The sequence below is a fragment of the Neophocaena asiaeorientalis genome, unplaced genomic scaffold, assembly GCF_003031525.2.
Source record: "Neophocaena asiaeorientalis asiaeorientalis breed wild unplaced genomic scaffold, Neophocaena_asiaeorientalis_V1.1 scaffold116, whole genome shotgun sequence".
In the NCBI taxonomy this organism is placed as follows: domain Eukaryota; kingdom Metazoa; phylum Chordata; class Mammalia; order Artiodactyla; family Phocoenidae; genus Neophocaena; species Neophocaena asiaeorientalis.
Window position 1 is genome coordinate 13077295 of NW_020174561.1, and position 24213 is coordinate 13101507.

The 24213-nt window shown below is 37.7% G+C and overlaps 1 protein-coding gene across 3 annotated transcripts in view; it reads left to right on the forward strand.

The window, feature by feature from the left end:
- IMMP2L (inner mitochondrial membrane peptidase subunit 2) overlaps positions 1–24213 on the forward strand; it is an 892307-nt gene that overhangs the window by 22912 nt on the left and 845182 nt on the right. For all 3 annotated transcript variants that reach the window (XM_024757775.1, XM_024757776.1, XM_024757777.1), the window contains exon 3: positions 20434–20570. In XM_024757775.1, coding sequence (XP_024613543.1) covers positions 20436–20570 — 135 coding nt within the window. In that variant the 5' untranslated portion in view covers positions 20434–20435. The remainder of the gene's footprint in view (positions 1–20433; positions 20571–24213) is intronic.

A 24213-nucleotide genomic window follows, 5' to 3' on the forward strand; every position in this document is an offset into this window, starting at 1 on the left:
TCCAATCATTGTATACTACTGGTACTAATGATAATTACTAAAACTGTACGTTTTAAATAGTTCAGATTCACAAAATCTCCATTTTACGCTGGATCCCAAATTCACTTGACAGTTGGATGTGCTGATATAGTAATCAAAGAGCAGTGGAAAACTTTATTTAGTCAGGTCAACAATTATACTTTGGAAATTACGTAGAAGGATACTATGAATTGAAAAAAAATGCCCTGCCAGGAAACTGCATTTCTAAACGTATATCTGAGAATGATCACAAAGGAAAACACTATTTTGCATTTTATTAAACAACAGTTTATAGAATACTTTCACGGTATTAATTACTTATATGAAATTAAATTAGCATTACCCAGTTTACTTTTTGAGGCTAAATACTCAGTTCTTTTAATATTGCCCAATTTTAGAAGATAAGCAGATCCACAGGTATTTTTCAGTGGTTTATAATCATTACTGACCCTATTTATTTAGATGGTCACATTTTTTCATATTTAACCAGTAGGAACACCTTCAAGCAGGCCCCTGTGTCCTTTTGATGTGCTTCCATTGTTTTTCTGAGCACTTCGCGAACAAGATGTTCCAGGCTCATTCTGTACCTTGCTTGCCCAGCCCTGGAATCAACCCTTTCTTGAAGAGCCCTAGTTCCCTATTGTGAGGAACGGTATTAGAACCTAAGATCCAGGTACTAGATATAGTCGTTGCTACCGGGGTATCTTTGCTTTTATGTCTCCAGAGGGTTCTTCCTTGGCTCCCTGCTGTGTATTTATATCTCCCTTTTTCCATAGAGAGCACCCTGGCTCCCAGCTAACACAGGTTTCCCATTTGATCAATGCTACAATGTATCTAAAATAGTTTCAGACCTGCTTCCCTCATTGTTTGCATTTCTCCTCCACTTACCTAAATTGAGGATATATAATTAAATACGATGTTCAAAAATTAATGGGATTAAAAGAGGGTGGGAGGAAACTTTTGGAGGTGTCTAGTATGTTTATGGAATATATTGTGGTGATGGTTCCATGAGTGTATACTTATCTCCAAACTCATCAAGTTGGATACATTAAATATGTGCAGCATTTGGTATGTCATTCATACCTTAATAAAATAGTTAAAAAAAAAAGAAAGAAAGATGATGGGTGAATTGCCATGGTGGACAATACAGGGTCAGTTTGAATTGCCTGCCTGCAGAATTTTTTTATATGAGAAAGAAATAAATCTCTTTACTGTTTGTGCCACTTAAAAAAAATTTAATTTGATTAATCCCTCCTTCATCTACCACAATTGATACCTGTTTAATTCTCTGCCTTGCTTAGATTTTAAGTGTCTAGTGGGGGCAAGGACCATCTCTTTTCTCTCTCTCCTTCCCTCCCTCTGTGTGTGTGTGTGTGTACGTATGTATTTATATATATATATATATATAAATTTGTGGTGTAAATCAAGATTATTGGGATTGTTTTGTCCTGTGTTTCACATCTTTCATTAGAAACTATTGCTGAAGCAAAATAAAGTTTAATGTTTCTTTTTGTTTTCCTTTTTTACTTATGGAATGTTTCTCTACATCTTTGAGTTTTCCTCAGAACAGCAGAGGCATTTTTCTCTTCCTGCCATGTTTGCATTTCTGAAAAACCTTTAATTCTGCAAAATCATGTGCTAAAAGTGATAGGGCTTCTAGAGGAAATGGGGTGAGGAACAGATGGTTGGAAACCAGTAGAATTTTGTAAACAGACCCAGCACCAAAAAGTGACAATTGTAATAAAAACAACAACGTGGTTATATCTCAACTGACATTTATACCCAGCATCACAATCAGTCCTTGGCCTTAAATCCTGGTTTTCCTCCTTTGAATTGTTGGTCCTTAAAGTCACCCACTTCTAACAGAGACCAATTTCATCAAAGTTAAAAATCTCATCCAGGGTGTTGACTCAGTTTTATTTTAAACACAAGGGGAAATATTTTGCATTTCTTCATCTGCACTCTCAACTTCCTTGGATAGCTTACCTTAGGGGAGGGTCTTGAAGACAGGAAATACGACTTTCCTGCATGTGAACTAATTTACATTAAAGAAACATCTGTTGTAGCAGAAAAGGCTAATGTTAATTTGCTTTAGTATGTAAAGATAATATATACCCATTATTGAGAATTTAAATAATATGGAAAAGAATAAAGAAGAAAGTAAAAATCTCTTGACTGCCAGTAAATACTACTGTCATCATTTGTGTGCCTGTTGTTCCTCACCCCACCTCTTTTGATGATGATGATGATGTTGTGTGTGTATAAAATTTCACATAAATTAGTTCATATTATACTTATAGTCTTCCAACTTTTTTTCAAGACAGAATGTCAAACAGTATAGCTATACAATGTCCTTTTTAATGATTGAAAATTATTTCACTGTATGCCTGTCGCAGTTTATTTCTTTATTTTTTCATGGACATTTAGGCTGTTTTCAGTTTTTCACTGTTGTAAACAGTGGCGTACTGAAAATTCTTGGTCATATCTTTGTGCCCTAGAAGTGGTGTCTCTGCATCAGAGGTGTGTGTTCATGTAACACTTTAGTACATATTATAATATTACTTTCAAGAAAGGTTGTACCCATTTACACTCCCAGGAGAGCATGATAAATTCTATGCTCCTACACTGGGTAGTTTTAGTTTTCTGAATCTTTGCCAGTCTGATAGGTTAAAAAGGTGATATATTTTTTTTATTTGTATCTGTTTTATTATTAATGTGGTTGAACATCTTTTTATATCTTTATATACTATCCATATTTTGCTTTTGGTGAAATGCCTTTCATGTATTTTACTCACTTTTCTCTCAGAACATTTACCTTTTTTCTTCTAAGAATTGTATAATTTTAGCGATATTAAACCTCTGGGATTAATATGTATTGCAATTTTTAATATCATGCTGATTATCTTATAACCTTATTTATGGGATGTTTTGATTTTTATGAAGTTAAATCCATCCATCTTTTTTCTTTTATGTTTCCTGGGTTTTATAAAATGTTCAAAAATGCCTCTTTCCCCTCTTAAAATACTGTCTGCCTTTATTTTCTTTTGTTGCTTTTATGTTTTTATTTTTTACATTTAACCTTTGAATTATCCGGAATTTATCTTTCTATAATGAGTAAAATATCCACCTTTGGTTTTTTTTTTCTCCCTCCAAACTGTGGTTATTTCACATCATGTGTTAATTCAGGCTCCTCCCTATCAATGTGAACATCTCTGTCATATACCAGATTTCTTTGTGTCTTTGGATTTATTTCTGGGTTTACTATTGTATTAGTTATTTCTGCAAAACAAATTACCCCCAAACTCAGTGGCTTGAAACGTTTATTCTCTCTCACAGTTTCCACGGGTCAGAAATTTGGGAGCAGCTCAGCTCCACAATTCTAGTTCATGGTCTCTCTTAGGGTTGAAGGAAAGATTTCAACCGGAGCCACAGTCATCTGAGTGCTTAACTGAGGTGGGAGGGTCTTGCACCTTGCAGGTGGCTCACTCATGGCTGGTCAGGGGGTGCTGGCTCTTGTGGGGAGGGAGGCCTTAATTGCTCTCTAATTGGGCTTTTGCCAGGGTTGGCTGTCCTCAGGACATGGTGCTGGCTTGCCTAGAAGTAGTCATCCAGGAGAGAGAGGCAGGAGGAAGCCATCTTTTTTTTGACTAGCTTCAGTCATATAGCATCACTTCTGCCACATTGTGTTTGCTAGAAGCAAGTCACTAAGTCCAGCCCGCTCTTTTTTTTTTTTTTTTTTTTTTTTTTTTAGCCGCCCGGGCCGCGTCCTCTTGCGCCTCCTCCGGCGCCTTGGCGCCGCCACCTGCAAACTGCTGGTTTGACACAGAGCCCATGGTAGTCGGCTGAGCCCGCGGCCCCAGGCCCCAGGTCGGCCGGCTGCTGGCCCCAGAGAAGTCCGGAGGCAAAAGGGCCAGCCCACTCTTAAGAAGATGGGAGTTAGGCTCCTCGTTTTGAAGGGAGGGCTGTCAGGGGTTTGCAGGAATATTTTTAAACCACCACAGCTCCCTTGACTGTTCCATTCATGTATTTGACTACTTCTGCACTAATATCACGTTAATTCATTTAAAGAGTCTAATATTGAACTGATGGAATGTTCCATAATACTATGCTCGACTGTATGTGAGAGTCATTGACTCTTATTGGTCAAGTATCTAATAACAGATTCACAAAATAATATTGATAATAATGTAGTGACATTTAAGTTGCTTTATTTCCCCAACTTCTGATACTTCTTTGGAATTATACAGTAGGGATCATTGTATTTCATTGCAGATACCTGCTTATAGTATTAAACAGTTTTTTGTTTTTTACACTATTTCATATTTCTATGAGTAATTTTAAATACTTTGATAGGCAGATACATTGTAACTTCAGGGCATTGCATGTTAATGAAATTTCACAGGTATCTTAAACAGAATCTTCTAATATACCAGCAAGTAGGCAAAATCAAAATAGGTCATTTATGTGTGGGGAGCAAGCTAAATAAACATCTCAGCTCCATTTGCTGTAATGTTCACCAGGGGCTCATTGTGATCCCTGGACTTTCTGTGCAGCAGTCTCTTGAGTCCAGAGAGTGCTGTGCTCCATCTGCCTTAGTTCCCAGGCTGTACAGAAGGAGCCTCTTTGTACTCTGACCTCTTGGCTGCCTTTCTTTTGTTGTTAAAAACATGTTGCCAGCCTGGCCTTTGTTGCCATTTCAACAAGTGCATGTGCCTGAGTGTGGGCTTACACTTACAAGTTTAAAGGACCACAACCAGTCATTCCAAAGACCTTGGTCACTGTTGCTTTCACTTTAAATTGCGTAAATCTTCTCATCTGGCTGAGTCTTTATCCAGTACTGAGCCTGCACTGCCACTGTTTGAGCGTCCCGTGGACATGCAGCTGCCATAGATGGGCCATGGGCAGCCTTCCAAAACTTCCAACCATAGTTTGGACAGGCTTTATTTTTGACAGACTAATCAGAGCCTTAAAGTGTTTCCCCTGCTGGGGGAGCCTGTGTTTCTAATTTTTAAATTTATCATTCTTTGAGAGTAGTATCAGTCCCTGGGCTGGCTGTAAGTTTTGCTGGTTACATTGTATTTCCCAGTCTTACTTTTTTGTGACCTTACCTTCCCATCTTTGCCCGTTGGCGGGCTGGTGGGCTTGGCTATTTTGAGAAACCTTCCTATTTCCTCTTCTCAATCCTGATCAAAGGAAAAGCCATGTTTTTGTTCCTTATCTCTTGATATGAATTTGAGTTAGTGTCTGGTTAAAGAAAGCAACACATTTGAGGCATGAGGGATAGGGGTCAGGATAGGATTTTCATGAGACCCTAAAATCATTTATTTAAAAAAAATTGACTATTCCACTTTACTGCTCAACCCATTGGAGACCCTTGTACTATTTAAAAATAGGGCAGAAGCAGAGATGTTGTGAAAAGTAATTAGAAACGAGTATGAAGTAGTATTAGACAGTAGGCCAGGATCTGAGGTAGCAAGATAGGTCAGGGACAGCTGTGCTCTGGGAACTGTGTGTCACATGGAGTTTTAGGGGACATTTCCCCAGAAACTCATATTATCGCCTGGCGCTTACTTCCTATTATTATTCTTGTTGATCTTGTGCCCTTCTTTTTATAGGTTCTCAGTGTTATCATCTTTTCCTTATTTCCTCTGACTTCTATTGCTTAGTTTTGATTTTTGAAGGGTTTTGAGATTTTGTTTTTGGAAAGCATACTTTTTCCATTTACAGGCTCTCAATTTTTTAAAAGCCAATTTCACTCACAGTCTAAATGCTAAATAATGCTGTTCAGCAAGTATTCTGATGCTGGAAATACGTTCTGTAGCTAATTCAAAGTATTATTGCCTCAGGAATAAATAGGTTTATGGTGAAATAGTCCAAAGTCCTCTAATTACTTTCTTTGGGGTGTAGATAAGTACCTGGTCTGTTTCATTTACACATATATTTAAGTTGCTACATTGTTAGCTTAATATCCACATTGCCTTTAGCTTCTACTTAATGACAACAGTTATGCTTTTCTATTACATTGGAAAAAAATAGAGTACAGTGTTGAAATCTAAATTTTGTGGTTATTAGAGTTTAAATCTTGCCAAGCTTCTCCCTGCTAATGGTCATCATTTAATACGGTTTTCCTCATTTCATGGAAAGCTATTTTCTGTCCTGTTAATTGTTATGGTAAACTACTTTTGTAGAATCTATGGCATCTTAATAACTGAAATTTGAGATTGGGCCTTATTTGTAAATGCAGTCGAATGATGTCTACATGGACTTAAAGGATAAGGATATAGGATTAGGGTGGCCTGAGCCAGCTCTTAGAGAGGGCAACTGTTGTGATATGGATTTTGTTTTATATGGTTTCCAAAAACATTGGGATGATGATTTCCATATTGCTAAGAAACAAAACAAAGCAAAATAAAAAATAAGCATTAAATCCAGTCTTATTCCTCACTGCTCTTAATATATCTCCTGTTCCCTGGTCTGGCCCGTATTCTCACTATCTGAAATAGGCCATTATGTACCTTTACTCTCATAATCACATTTTCCTCTTGTCTGAGAAATTTACCAAATGTAATTTATCCTTCTTTTACTTTCAACATTTTAATGAAAAATTTTAAACGTACAGAAAAATTGTAAGAATTTTAGAGTGAACATTCTTAAACTTACCACCTACATTCTAATTCATTTTTTTCTTTTCAGCTTTTTGCATGCATTTTTTTTCTTGCAATTCAGCTCTTATTTTTCTTTTCTTTTTTCCCCAATGTCTATTATATAAATTATTCCTCTGGTCCAATTTTGTTGCTAAGTCATATATTTCTTATATTCTGCTTAAAAATAATTCTCAAAACACCTAGGACAGTGCTGGTGTTGGGACTCCATAATTCTTGTTATTTGGCAAACATCAGGAAAGATGATCATCCCTAACCCATCAAATCTTAGAACAAGATTAGATTAAAGTAGAACAAAACTATCACTCTGGATATTAGGTGTCCCATTATTTAGAAGATAGGCTTTATAGGTTTTATTGTATGTAATGGACATCCTTAAGTCTCTTGCCCTTTTTTGATTTGTTATTGCTAGTCCTTTTCTTTGGACATGGCTAATGCTTTTATCTGAAGAAACACCTTTTTTTTTTTTTTTTGCTGTACGCGGGCCTCTCACTGTTGTGGCCCCTCCCTCTAACTGTTGTGGCCTCTCCCGTTGCGGAGCACAGGCTCCGGACGCGCAGGCTCAGCGGCCATGGCTTACGGGACCAGCCACTCTGCGACATGTGGGATCCTCCCAGACCGGGGCACGAACTCGTGTCCTTTGCATCGGCAGGCGGACTTTCAACCACTGCGCCACCAGGGAAGCCCAAGAAACACCTTTTATTTGATGATCTAGCCATTGTTCTCTAATACATTACACATAATATGTTCAGATGCTAGTTTTATGGGTTTTTTATTTCCCTTCATATTAATGCTTATTTAAAAAAAAAATGCCACACATCTGAACATTCTGAACTTCCAAAACACCCCGCAAGGTTTCTCATGTGGAAAAATTGTGGCTCAGGAAGATGAAGGAATTTGTCCAAAGTCACATGATTGAATCATGATTTGTACTGAGGTCTTTTGGATTCTCAGGGAATCCAGGGAAGTCCCACCAATGTGGACTTTTATTTTTTTATTTCTTTTAACATCTTTATTGGAGTATAATTGGTGCATTTCAATGGTGTGTTAATTTCTGCTGTATAACAAAGTGAATCAGCCATACCTATACACATATCCCCATATCTCCTCCCTCTTGCGTCTCCCTCCCACCCACCCTATCCCACCCTTCTAGTTAGACACAAAGCACTGAGCTGATCTCCCTCTGCTATGCGGCTGCTTCTCACTAGCTATCTGTTTTACATTTGGTAGTGTATATATGTCCATGCCACTCTCTCACTTCGTCCCAGCATACCCTTCCCTCTCCCCCCGTCCTCAAGTCCATTCTCTACGTCTGCGTCTTTATTCCAGTCCTGCCCCTAGGTTCTTCAGAACCATTTTTTTTTTAAGATTACATATATATGTGTTAGCATATGGTATTTGTTTTTCTCTTCCTGACTTACTTCACTCTGTATGACAGACTCTAGGTCCACCCACCTCACAACAAATAACTCAATTTCGTTTCCTTTCATGGCTGAGTAATATTCCATTATATATATGTGCCACGTCTTCTTTATCCATTCATCTATCAATGGACATTTATGTTAGTTCCATATCCTGGCTATTGTAAATGGTGCTGCAATGAACATTGTGGTACATGACTCTTTTTGAATTATGGTTTCCTCAGGGTATATGCCCAGTAGTGGGATTGCTGGGTCATATGGTAGTTCTATTTTTAGCTTTTTAAGGAGCCTCCATACTGTTCTCCATAGTGGTTGCACCAATTTACATTCCCACCAACAGTGCAAGAGGATTCCCTTTTCTCCACACCCTCTCCAGCATTTATTGCGTGTAGATATTTTGATGATGGGCATTCTGACCTGTGTGAGGTGATATCTCATTGTAGTTTTGATTTGCATTTCTCTAATGATTAGTGATGTTGAGCATCCTTTCATGTGTTTATTGGCAATCTGTCTATCTTCTTTGGAGAAATGTTTATTTAGGTCTTCTGCCCATTTTTGGATTGGGTTGTTTGTGTTTTTGATATTGAGCTGCATGAGCTGCTTGTAAATTTTGGAGATTAATCCTTTGTCAGTTGCTTCGTTTGCAAATATTTTCTCCCATTCTGAGGGTTGTCTTTTCGTCTTATTTATGGTTTCCTTTGCTGTGCAAAAGCTTTTAGGTTGCATTAGATCCCATTTGTTTCTTTTTCTTTTTCTTTCCATTACTCTAGGAGCTGGGTTGAAAAGGATCTTGCTGTGATTATGTCATAGAGTGTCCTGCCTATGTTTTCCTCTAAGAGTTTTATAGTGTCTGGCCTTATATTTAGGTCTTTAATCCATTTTGAGTTTATTTTTGTATATGGTGTTAGGGAGTGTTCTCATTTCATTCTTTTACATGTAGCTGTCCATTTTTCGCAGAACCACTTATTGAAGAGGCTGTCTTTTCTCCATTGTATATTCTTGCCTCCTTTATCAAAGATAAGGTGACCATATGTGCATGGGTTTATCTCTGGGCTTTCTATCCTCTTCCATTAATCTGTATTTCTGTTTTTGTGACAATCCCATACTGTCTTGATTACTGTAGCTTTGTAGTATAGTCTGATGTCTGGGAGCCTAATTCCTCCAGCTCTGTTTTTCTTTCTCAAGATTGCTTTGGCTATTCGGGGTCTTTTGTGTTTCCATACACATGGTGAAAGTTTTGTTCTAGTTCTGTGAAAAATGCCATTGGTAGTTTGATAGGGATTGCATTGAATCTGTAGATTGCTTTGGGTAATGTAGTCATTTTCATAATGTTGATTCTTCCAATCCAAGTACATGTTTGTATCATCTGTTTGTATTATCTTTAATTTCTTGCATCAGTGTCTTGTAGTTTTCTGCATACGGGTCTTTTTTCTCCTTATGTAGGTTTATTCCTAGGTATTTTATTCTTTTTGTTGCAGTGGTAAATGGGAGTGTTTCCTTAATTTCTCTTTCAAATTTTTCATCATTAGTGTATAGGAATGCAAGAGATTTCGGTGCATTAATTTTGTATCCTGCTACTTTACCAAATTCATTGATTAGCTCTAGTAGTTTTTTGGTAGCATCCTTAGGATTCTCTATGTATAGTATCATGTCATCTGCAAACAGTGACAGTTTTACTTCTTCTTTTCCAGTTTGGATTCCTTTTATTTCTTTTTCTTCTCTGATTTCTGTGGCTGAAACTTCCAAAACTATGTTGAATAATAGTAGTGAGAGTGGGCAACCTTGTCTTGTTCCTGATCTTAGAGGAAATGGTTTCAGTTTTTCACCATTGAGAACAATGTTGGCTGTGGTTGTGTCATGTATGACCTTTATTATGTTGAGCTAAGTTCCCTTTATGCCTCCTTTCTGGAGGGTTTTTATCATAAATGGGTGTTAAATTTTGTCAAAAGCTTTTTCTGCATCTATTGAGATGATCATATGGTTTTTATTCTTCAGTTTGTTAATATGGTTTATCACGTCGATTGATTTGTGTATACTGAAGAATCCTTGCATTTCTGGGATAAACCCCACTTGATCATGGTGTATATCCTTTTAATGTGCTGTTGGATTCTGTTTGCTAGTATTTTGTTGAGGATTTTTGCATCTGTGTTCATCAGTGATATTGGCCTGTAGTTTCTTTGTGACATCTTTGTTTGGTTTTGGTGTCAGGGTGATGGTGCCCTCATAGAACGAGTTTGGGAGTGTTCCTCCCTCTGCTATATTTTGGAAGAGTTTGAGAAGGATAGGTGTTAGCTCTTCTCTAAATGTTTGATAGAATTTGCCTGTGAAGCCATCTGGTCCTGGGCTTTTGTTTGTTGGAAGATTTTTAATCACAGTTTCAATTTCAGTGCTTGTGATTGGTCTGTTTATATTTTCTATTTTTTCCTGGTTCAGTCTCAGAAGGTTGTGCTTTTCTAAGAATTTGTCCATTTCTTTCAGGTTGTCCATTTTATTGGCATATAGTTGCTTGTAGTAATCTCTCACGATCCTTTGTATTTCTGCAGTGTCAGTTGTTACTTCTCCTTTTTCATTTCTAATCCTATTGATTCGAGTGTTCTCCCTTGAGTCTGGCTAATGGTTTATCAATTTTGTTTATCTTCTCAAAGAACCAGCTTTTAGTTTTATTGATCTTTGCTGTTGTTTCCTTCATTTGTTTTTCATTTATTTCTGATCTGATCTTTATGATTTCTTTGCTTCTGCTAACTTCGGGTTTTTTTTTTTTTCTTTTTTCTCTAATTGCTTTATGTGTAAGGTTAGGGTGTTTATTTGAGATGTTTCTTGTTTCTTGAGGAGGATTTTATTGCTATAAACTTCCCTCTTAGAACTGTTTTTCCTGCATCCCATAGTTTTTGGGTCGTCGTGTTTTCATTGTCATTTGTTTCTAGGTATTTTTTGATTTCCTCTTTGATTTCTTCAGTGATCTCTTGGTTATTTACTTGTGTATTGTTTAGCCTCCATGTGCTTTTATTTTTTACAGATTTTTTCCTGTAATTGGTACCTAGTCTCATACTGTTGTGGTCAGAAAAGAAACTTGATACGATTTCATTTTCTTAAGTTTACCAAGGCTTGATTTGTGACCCAAGATATGATCTGTCTTGGAGAATGTTTCATGAGCACCTGAGAATAAAGTGTTTTCTGTTGTTTTTGGATGGAATGTCCTGTATATATATCAATTAAGTCCATCTTTTTTAATGTGTCATTTAAAGCTTGTTTTTCCTTATTTATTTTCATTTCAGATGATCTGTCCATTGGTGAAAGTGGGGTGTTAAAGTCCCCTACTATGATTGTGTTTCTGTCGATTTCCCCTTTTATGGCTGCTAGTATTTGCCTTATGTTTTGAGGTGCTCCTATGTTGGGTGCATAAATATTTATAATTGTTATATCTTCTGGATTGATCCCCTGATCGTTATGTAGTGTCCTTCTTTGTGTCTTGTAACATTCTTTATTTTAAAGTCTATTTTGTCTGATATGAGAATCACTACTCTAGCTTTATTTTGATTTCCATTTGTATGGAATATCTTTTTCCATCCCGTCACTTTCAGTCTGTATGTGTCCCTAGGTCTGACGTGGGTCCCTTGTAGACAGCCTATAGACGGGTCTTGTTTTTGTATCCATTCAGCCCATCTCTGTCTTTTGGTTGGAGCATTTAATCCATTTACATTAAGGCAGTTATCGATATGTATGTTCCTATTACCATTTTCTTAATTGTTTTGGGTTTATTATGGTAGGTCTTTTCCTTCTCTTGTGTTTCCTGCCTAGAGAAGTTCCTTCAGCATTTGTAAAGCTGGTTTGGTGGTGCTGAGTTCTCTTTGCTTTTGCTTGTCTGTAAAGGTTTTAATTTCTCCGTTGAATCTGAAGAGATCCTTGCTGGTTAGAGTAATCGTGGTTGTAGGATTTTCCCTTTCATCGCTTTAAATATGTCCTGCCACACCCTTCTGGCTTACAGAGTTTCTGCTGAGAAATCAGCTGTTAACCTTATGGCGATTCCCTTATATGTTATTTGTTGTCTTTCCCTTGCTGCTTTTAATATTTTTTCTTAATTAAAAACATTAAAAAATTTTTTTGGCTGCATTGGGTCTTCGTTGCTGTCCATGGGCTTTTCTCTAGTTGCGATGAGCGGGGGTTACTCTTCATTTTGGTGCACTGGCTTCTCATTGCGGTGGCTTCTTTTGTTGCGGAGCACTATCTCTAGGCACACGGGCTTCAGTAGTTGTGGATCATGGGCTCTATAGTGCAGGCTCAGTAGTTGTGGCACACAGGCTTAGTTGTTCCATGGCATGTGGGATCTTCCTGGACCAGGGCTCAAAACCCTGTCTCCTGCACTTGCAGGTGGATTCTTAACCACTGTGCCACCAGTGAAGCCCTGTATTTAATTTTTGATAGTTTGATTAATATGTGTCTTGGCGTGTTTCTTCTTGGCATTTATCCTGTATGGGACTCTGCACTTTCTGGACTTGACTGACAATTTCCTTTCCCATATTTGGGAAGTTTTCAGTTATAATGTCTTCAAATATTTTCTCAGTCCCTTTCTTTTTCTCTTCTTCTTCTGGGACTGTTATAATTTGAATGTTGGTGTGTTTAATGTTGTCCCACAGGTCTCTGAGACTGTCCTCAGTTCTGTTCATTATTTTGTCTTTATTCTTCTTTGTGGTAGTTATTTCCATTATTTTATCTTCCAGGTCACTTATCTGTTCTTCTGTCTCAGTTATTCTGCTATGGATCCCTTCTAGAGAATTTTTAATTTCATTTTTTGTGTTCATCATTGTTTGTTTGCTCTTTAGTTCTTCTAGGTCCTTGTTAATCGTTTCTTCTGTTTTCTCCATTCTGTTTCCAAGATTTTGGATCATCTTTACTATCATTACTCTGAATTCTGTTTCAGGTAGACTGCCTATTTCCTCTTCTTTTTTTTGGTCTAGTGGGTTTTTACCTTGCTCTTTCATCTGCTGTGTATTTCTCTGTCTTCTCATTTTGCTTAATTTACTGTGTTTGGGGTCTCCATTTCACAGGCTGCAGGTTCATAATTCCCAATGTTTTTGCTGTCTGCTCCTAGTGGGTAAGGTTGGTTTAGTGGGTTGTGTAGGCTTCCTGCTGGAGGGAACTGGTGCCTGTGTTCTGGTGGATGAGTCTGGATCTTGTCTTTCTGGTAGGCAGGACTGCATCCCAAGGTGTGTTTTGGGGTGTCTGTGGCCTTATTATGATTCTAGGCAGCCTCTCTGCTAATGGTTGGGTTTGTGTTCCTGTCTTGGTTGTTGTTTGGCACGGGGTGTCCAGCACTGTAGCTTACTGGTTGTTGAGTGTAGCTGGTTCTTAGCATTGAGATGGAGATCTCTGGGAGAGCTTTCGCCATTTTATATTACGTGGAGCTGGGAGGTCTCTGTTGGACCAATGTCCTGAACTTGGCTCTCCCATCTAAGAGGCTCCGTCCTGACACCCAGCCAGAGCACCAAGACCTTGTCAGCCACGTGGCTCAGAAGAAAAGGGAGAAAAAATATGAAATAAAAAGTAAAATAAAATAAAGTTATTAAAATAGAAATTAAAAAATATTGTAAAAAATTAAAAAATAAGGAAGAAAGAAGAGAGCAACCAAACCAATAAAGAAATCCACCAATGATAACAAGCACTAAAAACTATACAAAAAAAACAAAAAAACCCCAAACAGAACCCTAGGACAAATGGTGAAAACAAAGCTATATAGACAAAATCACTAAAAGAAGCATACACATACACACTCACAAAAAGAGAAAAAGCAAAAAAATATATATATAAAAGGAAGAGAGCAACCAAATCAGTTAACAAATCTACCAGTGATAGTAAGCTCTAAATACTAAATGAAGATGAACATAAAACCAGAAACAAATTAGATGCAGAAAGCAAAGTCCAAGTCTACAGTTGCTCCTAAAGTCCACCGCCTCAATTTTGGGATGATTTGTTGTTGATTTAGGTATTTCAGAGATGCAGGGTACATCAAGTTGATTGTGGAGATTTAATCCACTGCTCCTGAGGCTGCTGGGAGAGATTTCCCTTTCTCTTCTTTTTTCGTGCAGCTCCTGGGGTTCAGCTTTGGATTTGGCCCCGCCTCTGCATGTAGGTCACCTGAGGTGGTCTGTTCCCTGCGCAGACAGGACGGTGTTAAAGTAGCAGCTGATTAGGGGACTCTGGGTCACTTAGGCCGGTGGGAGGGAGGGGTACGGAATTTGGGGCGAGCCTGCAGCGACAGAAGCCAGCATGGTGTGGCACCAGCCTGAGGCATGCCGTGTGTTCTCCCGGGAAAGTTGTCCCTGGATCACGGGACCCTGGCAGTGGCGGGCTGCACAGGCTCCTCGGAGGGGAGGTGTGGATAGTGACCTGTGCTCACACACAGGCTTCTTGGTGGCGGCGGCAGCAGCCTTAGCGTCTCATGCCCATCTCTGGGGTCTGTGCCGATAGCTGTGGCCCCCGCCCATATCTGGAGCTCATTTAGGCACTGCTGTGAATCCCCTCACCTTGCGCACCTCGAAACAATAATCTCTTGTCTCTTAGGGAGGTCCAGACTTTTTCCTGGACTCCCTCCAGGCTAGCTGTGGCACACTAGCCCCCTTCAGGCTGTGTTCACGCAGCCAACCCCAGTCCTCTCCCAGCGTGGACTTTTAAAATTGGGTTTCTTTTCCAGAACATGTTTCACTTTATGTGTAACCCCATTACATTTCTTTCTTTCTTTTATTTTTTTAAATACATTTATTTATGGCTGTGTTGGGTCTTCGTTGCTGTGCACAGGCTGTCTCTAGTTGCAGTGAGCAGGGGCTACTCTTTGTTGTGGTGCTCAAGCTTCTCATTGCGGTGGCTTCTCTTATTGTGGAGCATGGGCTCTAGGTGTGCGGGCTTTGGTAATTGTGCCTCATGGGCTTCAGTAGTTGTGGCTTGTGGGCTCTAGAGCGCAGGCTCAGTAGTTGTGGTGCACGGGCTTAATTGCTCTGCGGCATGTGTGACCTTCCTGGCCCAGGGCTTGAACCCGTGTCCCCTGCATTGGCAGGCGGAGTCTTAACCCCTGTGCCACCAGGGAAGCCCAGCTTTCTTTCCTTTATTATTTTTGACTACTTTTTCTTCATACTTTATTTTTTCTTGCTGTTTTGTCCTTTCTGCACATTTTTGAGTGAGAACTATTAAGTCACACAAGTTAAAAGATAAATAATTTCATGCTGGAGTTCACATTCTAAAGATTACCAATTATCTATTTTTATAGTATTTATTTATAATCTGAAAGGAGGAAGGTGGCCCTGTAATTTATTTCAAATTGGTATCCATCAGTTACTTTCCCAGATCTGCTTCCAGTGGAATCAAAATTGTTCTAGTTCATCAGTTATTATTTTTCCCTTGATTCAGTGTAAACGTATCCTAATGCCTCCTGCATCCTATTGCACATGCTTATGCTTTGTTTGCAGAGTGAGGTTATTGGTACCAGGAGCTCCTGGAGAGATACATGGAGGAGGGTAGCCTGATCGTGTGTGGTCATCTACTCATTTCTTGTGATCTTATCACAGGTCCTTTGGGAAGGAACTATGACTCAGTGTACCTTTTTACTTTTGGTATCTTAGCATAGTGAGTAGCACAAAGTAGGCACTTAATGTAGAGAGAATGAAAATGTAAGCTCCACGTGGCCAAGGACCAAGCCTGCCTTGTTCTGCATTATGTGCTCACCCCTTAATACAGTTACATAGTAGGTGATCAATAAATATATATTGACTGAGTCAGGAATTGGGTGTCAGATTTGTTTGGGTCCCTGCTCTTTTATTCTCTGATTTTCATAGTTCGAATTTACAAATAAAATCTTGATTTGGCTATCCAAATGTGCAGGCTGATTTCTATGATGGAAAGGTTACATTTTATATAAGATACTGCTTTGTAATTTATTGTTTTCCTCTTACCTTCAAACCTGCCACACAATTTTAAAATAGTTTTTATAATTAGGATGACTTGAGTTGTATTTATTCACCTGGTTGCTATGGATGAGTGATTAGTGACTTTGTATAAGCTAAAATATATGCAAATTTAAGAATGATTTTAGATGAATTCATGTATGATCAAACCATAACAAGTTGTGAGAGGAAAGAGAGGTATTTAGAGTATAGGTCATTATGTGGTTGAGGTCAGTAGCACCAAAAAACCTTTTACTTGCAGGTGTTTTATACCAGGTGGCAAATATGATTTCAGTGAACTCTGAAAGCTTATTTAAAAATATTCTCAGTTTATGTACTTGAGCAATGAACCAGATTTGCCTGCTACTTAAGCAATAATTTTCTCAGGAGCAGTGTTTTGAACCTAAATGACTTGCATGGTTACTAGAAGAATTGAGTTCACTAGTTCACTAGGAATAAAAATTATTCCTTTTTTGCCAGGGATGGTCACATTATTATTGCTTAAAGGAAATTTTGGCAGAGGAAGTGGATGCTAGGTGCTTATTAGTATGGTAGTTTTAAACATTTAAGGTGTGAACAAAACACCAGGTCATCCCAATGGTTCTTTATAGAAAAAGAAATACATTAACTTTAATGAAGTGTGAATGCCATAGAACTTTAAACATTTTATTGATATGACTTGACATAGAAGTATAATATTCATTTCTTCATTTATGTATAGCTTTAGTATTCTAATGATAGTGAGAAGCTTCTAAAAGCGTTTTATTATGAGGTAGAGGTGTGGTTCACAATTCGGGTGGGACAGGACTGTACTGAGACTTTGCTTTTAAGCCTCTGAAAATAGTGACCCCTTATCTGCAAGGCAGCTTTTATTTTCCCCCTTGGCTTGGGGCAGAATCTGCACACCTTCAGATTGGCACACCTCCCACATGCTCTTTGAGAATCTCTCAGTAGAAAAATATTTGTCCTTACCGTTGTTCAGGAGATGGCAGCAGTGCCCTGATGAGCAGTGGAGTTGTGAGTGTGAGAAGGGAAAGGGCAGTGGCTTTCAGGTCTTTACCTGTATTTAAAATGTCCTTTCACAGAAATTGCACTAGTTCCAACTTCCTCTTTGCTTCCCTTTTTACCTATTTGTTTAATAAAAGCAAAGTTATTTTTTCGTTTCAACATTAAAAAAAATCTCAAATCTAAAAGGCAACATAACATTTCTTCTTAGTCAATAATAATCTAAGTGCTTTTCTTAATTTTAGTACCTTTTCAATGTCCTGGAGAAACAATCAAAAAATGTATAGAAATATAGAATGTTAGCCCTAGAAAGGATCTTAGAAATTGAATCTAACTCCTTTCTTTTTATAGATGAGGAAACTGAGGACCAGAAGTGAGTTGATGAAAGTCATGCAGCTAGTTGTAGACATAGAGAGGACACCACCTCAGGGCCCCTGACTCTCATTACCATGCTCCTTCCTGGGTGCCACAGTGACTGAATGGAGTAGCAGTATAGGGGGGAGTTTATATTGGAAAAGAATTGGAGGTGTAAAATTATGGGAACCTGAATTTAATGCAACTTATGTTAATGTATTTTTCCCCTTTAATTTACATTGTAATCATGCATGCTACCTTACAACTGGGATAGCTGTGGCGTCATTGTATTTGAAGCTTTCCTAGTTTCTATCCTGCTGCTATCCCTAGTTATTTAGTGAAGGTGAAGGTCCATGCATGCAGGGCACAGGGAACAGCCAAGAGAACACATTATATTTTCATTCTGTCAGTATATTTGCTACTTTTATTGTAAGAGCCACAGATATATAGAAGCATGTTTTTCTATTTGTATTCTATCCATTTTTTTTTTGAGTCTAAATCCTCTGGTTATCTAAGTCTCTTTGACCTGATTATTAAAATATATTTAAGCAAGCATAGGTTTGTGTGTTTAAAGCCAGTTTATTAATTACTTAAATAGTCAAGTGGTCAGGTTAGTTGTTATATGAATTGTCAGTATTTTTTTCCTGTTTGAACTAAAGTACTTACTATGGGTGAGTAGAAAGTAAGAATTTCCAAGGCTCTTCAGACTTTCAAGATGTTTTCAAAAGCATGTAATATTCTGTCATAGTCTGAATCGGCTACATAAAAGAATTGCAGTCAGTTATATCGATCGGTGCACAGAGAAGAATCTTACTTGTTCTACTTGGAGCAGCAGGGACTAGACTGCAAAAGTGTGGTTTGTTTATTGTGATGGGAAAGAGAGCAAGACTAGTTTTACCCCATGGTATCTATACATTAAAGTGACTTCTGAGGACCATCTTTCTTTTTTAAATATTAGAAACCAACTGAAGTTCAAAGAAGAAAATAGTTCATCATCTACTTTCTCAACATCTAGAATGAACCATTTTTAGCATTTTGGTAAACCTGCTTTTTTATGTCTCTCTATATATTAATAATTATTCAAGTGACATATGGGTGTTTATTAAATGATTAAAACAGTACTGCAGATAACTATTCAAAATGCTTTTATATGCATACATTTATATAGAAAATATATTTAGTGAGAGTTTTAAAATGATATTGTACTGTATATGTAGCTGTCTTTATATCCTCTGCACTTAGCATTGGTGTTTAGCAGGCAATAAATAAATGTTTACTGAATTAAAAATTGAGAATTAACATAGTAAAGTTTGTGTATACTCCATCCAAACTGAACTTCTTTTAGTTTCTATAATAACCATATTTTATTTTGCTCTGAAGACTTCATACATGCTGCTCCTTTTGCTGAAGAGCCCAGGTCTCACCTCAAACGCCATTTCCTTTGAGAGACCTTCCTGAATCATTTTCTGATGGATAGACTTTCTTGCTCCATGTTCCTGTGCTCCAGAGATATTGGCCCATTTTAATGCTCATTTCCATTGGAAATATTTGTTTAAGGACAGTCTTCCCTGGCACTTTGTAACTCCTTGAGTGCAAGGACTGTATCTACTTTTCACTCCTGTATCCCTAGCACCCACCTTATGACCTTGTACTTATTAGAAGTTTGAGGAATTGAATTATGAGCATGTTTTTAGTACTTAGGAATGCAATCCAAGGGAATGACAAAATAACAGTGCTTGGATAGGTCACAACTACCCCTTGACAGTTTTCTTGTCTCCTCTCCTCTCCCCAGCCCTTGCCCATCCATTTTCAATCCTGTCAGTTTAACTTCCAAAATAGGTATAAGTTTGCCCATGTTGGTCCCTCTCTACCACCACCACCACCACCATAATCCATCCTACCATCATCTCTTGCCCTGGACTGCTAGAATAATCCTGTTTCCCTGTATCTATCTAGTCCTGTTCAAGAAATAAAACAGACAAAAATTATAGTCTGTTACACAGTATGAATAAGTATTGTTTTGAGAAACTGGTGAACAAACTGGTCATTTGTCTTTTCCAGCCAGGAAGATTCTTCATCTGTTGGACTGAGTTTGGGTCCATTGGATCTTCTAGGATAGCATATTTTGATCTCTCACTATTTTGTTTTTCATTGCTTGAGACAGTTTAAGGATTGCCTTAGCTAGGCAATCTGAAATCTGAAAATTAATCAAGTTACAGGGCTAAGTGAGGGTTGATAATTTTCTGTATTGAATTCATATTCAGTGATTTTTTTTCTTGATTTTTCATAGATTTCATTGTTGTATTAGTTAGGATCAGTCTGGATGCTATAACATAGGCCCTATAGCATTGGCTTAAATATGATGGAAAATGATTTACCTCTTAATTAACAGCTCGCGTGTAAGCGATGCAGGGCAATGACAGTGTCTGCATGGTGCTGGGGACCTAGGACCCTTCTATTTTGTTGCTTTGCCATCTTTAACTTGAGATGGCTACTCCTGTTCCTACAACCACGTCCTTATCACAGGTATCACAAAATGGGAACAGAAAGTGGAGGGCATACTTCTTTTAAGGGCACAGTGTGGAAGTATGTAATTGCTGCTCATATGCCATTCATCAAACATAGTCACATGGTCACACTTAGCTGCAAGGGGGGCTGGGCAGCCATGTGTCCCACTAGAACTTCTATTATTACAGAAGAGAACAGATATCAGGGCTTTAAAGAGCATCTCCACCATAGTCAGCAACAGGAAAGGATTTACTTCTGGAATGCTTATTTTTTTTCTAACTCATTGCTTTGTGAGGAGAAGTTTTCTATTGAAATGAGTAAGCTACTTGAGCTACTGAAAAGAGTTAACCTAAGTTAATGTATTTGCCTTTGGGATTTTAAGTCAAATTTATTCCAGTGGTTATAGGGATGAGTGTGAAACATATTGAGATGAGGTTGCTTTTTCTTAACTCTTATTTTTCTTGGGCTGTTTTTATGTTTTTCTTTTTCACCTTATTGAGGCTAATTTCATATTTGTTTTCTTTGTGCTTTTAGGTATGGCACTGTCTCAAGGCTGGGTGAAGAGATACTTCAAGGCATTTTGTAAAGGCTTCTTTGTGGCGGTGCCTGTGGCAGTGACTTTCCTGGATCGGGTTGCCTGTGTGGCAAGAGTGGAAGGAGCATCAATGCAAGTGAGACTAATATGACTTCGTTCTTTAAAGCACATGCTTCACTGTTTCTCAGGCATTGGAAATGATATTTCTGTGTATTATCTCTATGCTGGAACTGAAAGGTTTTAAAAAGGCCTTGAACTGAAATTTAACATTGCTAAATTTCTTTACAAGGTCTTTTAATGTAGTCATATTAAAATCAGAGCAGAGGTGAATAAAATTAGCTATCAGATAGTTCTCTGTATCTGTGGCTTTTTTTTTTTTTTGGAATTGTAAATGGAGATTCTAAAGAAATTTTACTACATGATACCATTTTTTGTGGCTGTGGCTTGAGATTTTAAGATTTTTAAGTTATCCATATTTGAATACATACTTAAATATCCTTTTAGGATTAAATTATTAGTACAGCTGCAAGATGGATTTGGCTCAAATTCAGTTACTCTATTGTTACACACACACACACACACACACACACACACACACACACACACACATACATACACACACACACTTCTGATAGGTAGAAAAGTCTAGAGCACTGATCTCAGATATTCTAGTGTATTCTTTAAGCCTGTTGCTGATTGAAAACATTAAGTGCTATTTACATTGAAAGAAATTTGGAGTGGAGATTTCCAAAAGTTGTATGCAAATAGTCTTCTGGAGTAACTTAGAGAAAACTCGATTATTCTAAAATTGATGTCTGGAACCTAGCTGTTTAAGTACGTTTATGCAGCTAAGAAGAATTTGCATTTTGTAATATAATTTGTTTTCTTCTGTTATTAGCATGTATTAAGTTCACACGTTGTGCTCAACATGTGTATAAAACATAAATAAAATGAATGTATAAGCTTCTAAAAGCTTAAAATTATACAGAGAGTAAACAGCTTACTTTTTTTCTTTTTGTCTTAGAACTGGGTGAGGGCATAGACATCAGCTCTGAGGAGTTAGAATGAATTTGCTTTTTAAAAAATTTTTTGAATTTTATTTAATTAATTTTTTTATACAGAAGGTTCTTATTAGTCATCAATTTTATACACATCAGTGTATACATGTCAATCCCAATCGCTCAATTCATCCCACCACCATCCCCACCCCCCGCCACTTTCCCCCCTTGGTGTCCATACATTTCTTCTTTACATCTGTGTCTCAATTTCTGCCCTACAAACCGGTTCATCTGTACCATTTTTCTAGGTTCCACATATATGTGTTAATATACAATATTTGTTTTTCTGTTTCTGACTTACTTCGCTCTGTATAACAGCCTCTAGATCCATCCACATCTCTACAAATGACACAATTTCGTTCCTTTTTATGGCTGAGTAATATTCGATTGTAGATATGTACCATATTTTCTTTATCCATTCATCTGTCGATGGGCATTTAGGTTGCTTCCATGACCTGGCTATTGTAAATAGTGCTGCAATGAATATTGGGGTGCATGTGTCTTTTTGAATTATGGTTTTCTCTAGGTATATGCCCAGTAGTGGGATTGCTGGGTCGTATGGTAGTTCTATTTCTAGTTTTTTAAGGAACCTCCATACTGTTCTCCATAGTGGCTGTATCAATTTACAAGACCACCAACAATGCAAGAGGTTTCCCTTTACTCCGCACCCTCTCCAGCATTTGTTGTTTGTAGATTTTCTGATGATGCCCATTCTAACTGGTGTGAGGTGATATCTCATTGTCTTTTTGATTTGCATTTCTCTAATAATTAGTGATGTTGAGCAGCTTTTCATGTGCTTCTTGGCCATCTGTATGTCCTCTTTGGAGAAATGTCTATTTAGGTTTTCTGCCCATTTTTGGATTGGTTTGTTTTTTTAATATTGAGCTGCGGACTTCCCTGGTGGCGCAGGGGGAGTCCGCCTGCGATGCAGGGGACACGGGTTCGTGCTCCAAAGACTTCCAACACTATGTTGAATAATAGTGGAGAGAGTGGACATCCTTGTCTTGTTCCTGATCTTAGAGGAAATGCTTTCAGATTTTCACCATTGAGAATGATGTTTGCTGTGGGTTTGTTGTATATGGCCTTTATTATGTGGAGGTAGGTTCCCTCTGTGCCCACTTTCTGGAGATTTTTTATCATAAATGGGTATAGAATTTTGTCAGAAGCTTTTTCTGCATCTATTGACATGATCATATGGATTTTATTCTTCAATTTGTTAATATGGTGTTTCACACTGATTGATTGGCATATATTGAAGAATCCTTGCATCCCTGGGATAAATCCCACTTGATCATGGTGTATGATCCTTTTAATGTGTTGTTGGATTCTGTTTGCTAGTATTTTGTTGAGGATTTTTGCATCTATATTCATCAGTGATATTGGTCTGTAATATTCTTTTTTTGTAGTATCTTTGTCTGGTTTTGGTATCAGGGTGATGGTGACCTCATAGAATGAGTTTAGGAGTGTTCCTTCCTCTGCAGTTTTTTGGAAGACTTTGAGAAGGATGGGTGTTAGCTCTTCTCTAAATATTTGATAGAATTCACCTGTGAAGCCATCCGGTCCTGGGCTTTTGTTTGTTGGAAGATTTTTAATCACAGTTTCAATTTCTTTACTTGTGATTGGTCAGTTCATATTTTCTGTTTCTTCCTGGTTCAGTTTGGAAGGTTATACCTTTCTAAGAATTTGTCCATTTCTTCCAGGTTGTCCATTTTATTGGCATAGAGTTGCTTGTAGTAGTCTCTTAGGATGCTTTGTATTTCTGTGGTGTCTGAGGTGTCTTCTTTTTCCTTTCTAATTTTATTGATTTGAGTCCTCTCCCTCTTTTTCTTGATGAGTCTGGCTAATGGTTTATCAATTTTGTTTATCTTCTCAAAGAACCAGCTTTTAGTTTTATGGATCTCTGCTATGTTTTCTTTGTTTCTATTTCATTTATTTCCACTCTGATATTTATGTTTTCTTTCCTTCCTGCTAACTTTGGGTTTTGTTTGTTCTTCTTTCTCTAGTTCCTTTAGGTGTAAGGTTAGATTGTTTATATGAGATTTTTGTTGTTTCTTGAGGTAGGCTTGTATTGCTATAAACTTCCCTCTTAGAACTGCTTTAGCTCCATCCCTTAGGTTTTGGCTCGTCATGTTTTCATTGTCTATTGTTTCTAGGCATTTTTTGATTTCCTGTTTGATTTCTTCAGTGATCTCTTGGTTTTTTAGTGACGTATTGTTTCGCCTCCATGTGTTTGTATTTTTTCCCCTGTAATTGATTTCTAATCTCATAGTGTTGTGGTCTGAAAAGATGCTTGATATGATTTCAGTTTTCTTAAATTTACTGAGGCTTGATTTGTGACCCAAGACGTGATCTATCCTGGCGAATGTTCCGTGCACACTTAAGAAGATAGTGTAATCTGCTGTTTTTGGATGGAATGTCCTAAAAATATCAATTAAATCTATCTGGTCTACTGTGTCATTTAAAGCTCGTGTTTCCGTATTAATTTTCTGTTTGACAGTTTTCTTAAATTTACTGAGGCTTGATTTGTGATCCAAGATGTGATCTATCCTGGAAAATGTTCTGTTCGCACTTGAGAAGAAAGTGTAATCTGCTGTTTTTGGGATGGAATGTCCTGTAAATATCAATTAAATCTATCTGGTCTACTGTGTCATTTAAAGCTCGTGTTTCCTTATGAATTTTCATTTTGGATGATCTGTCCTTTGGTGTAAGTGAGGAGTTAAC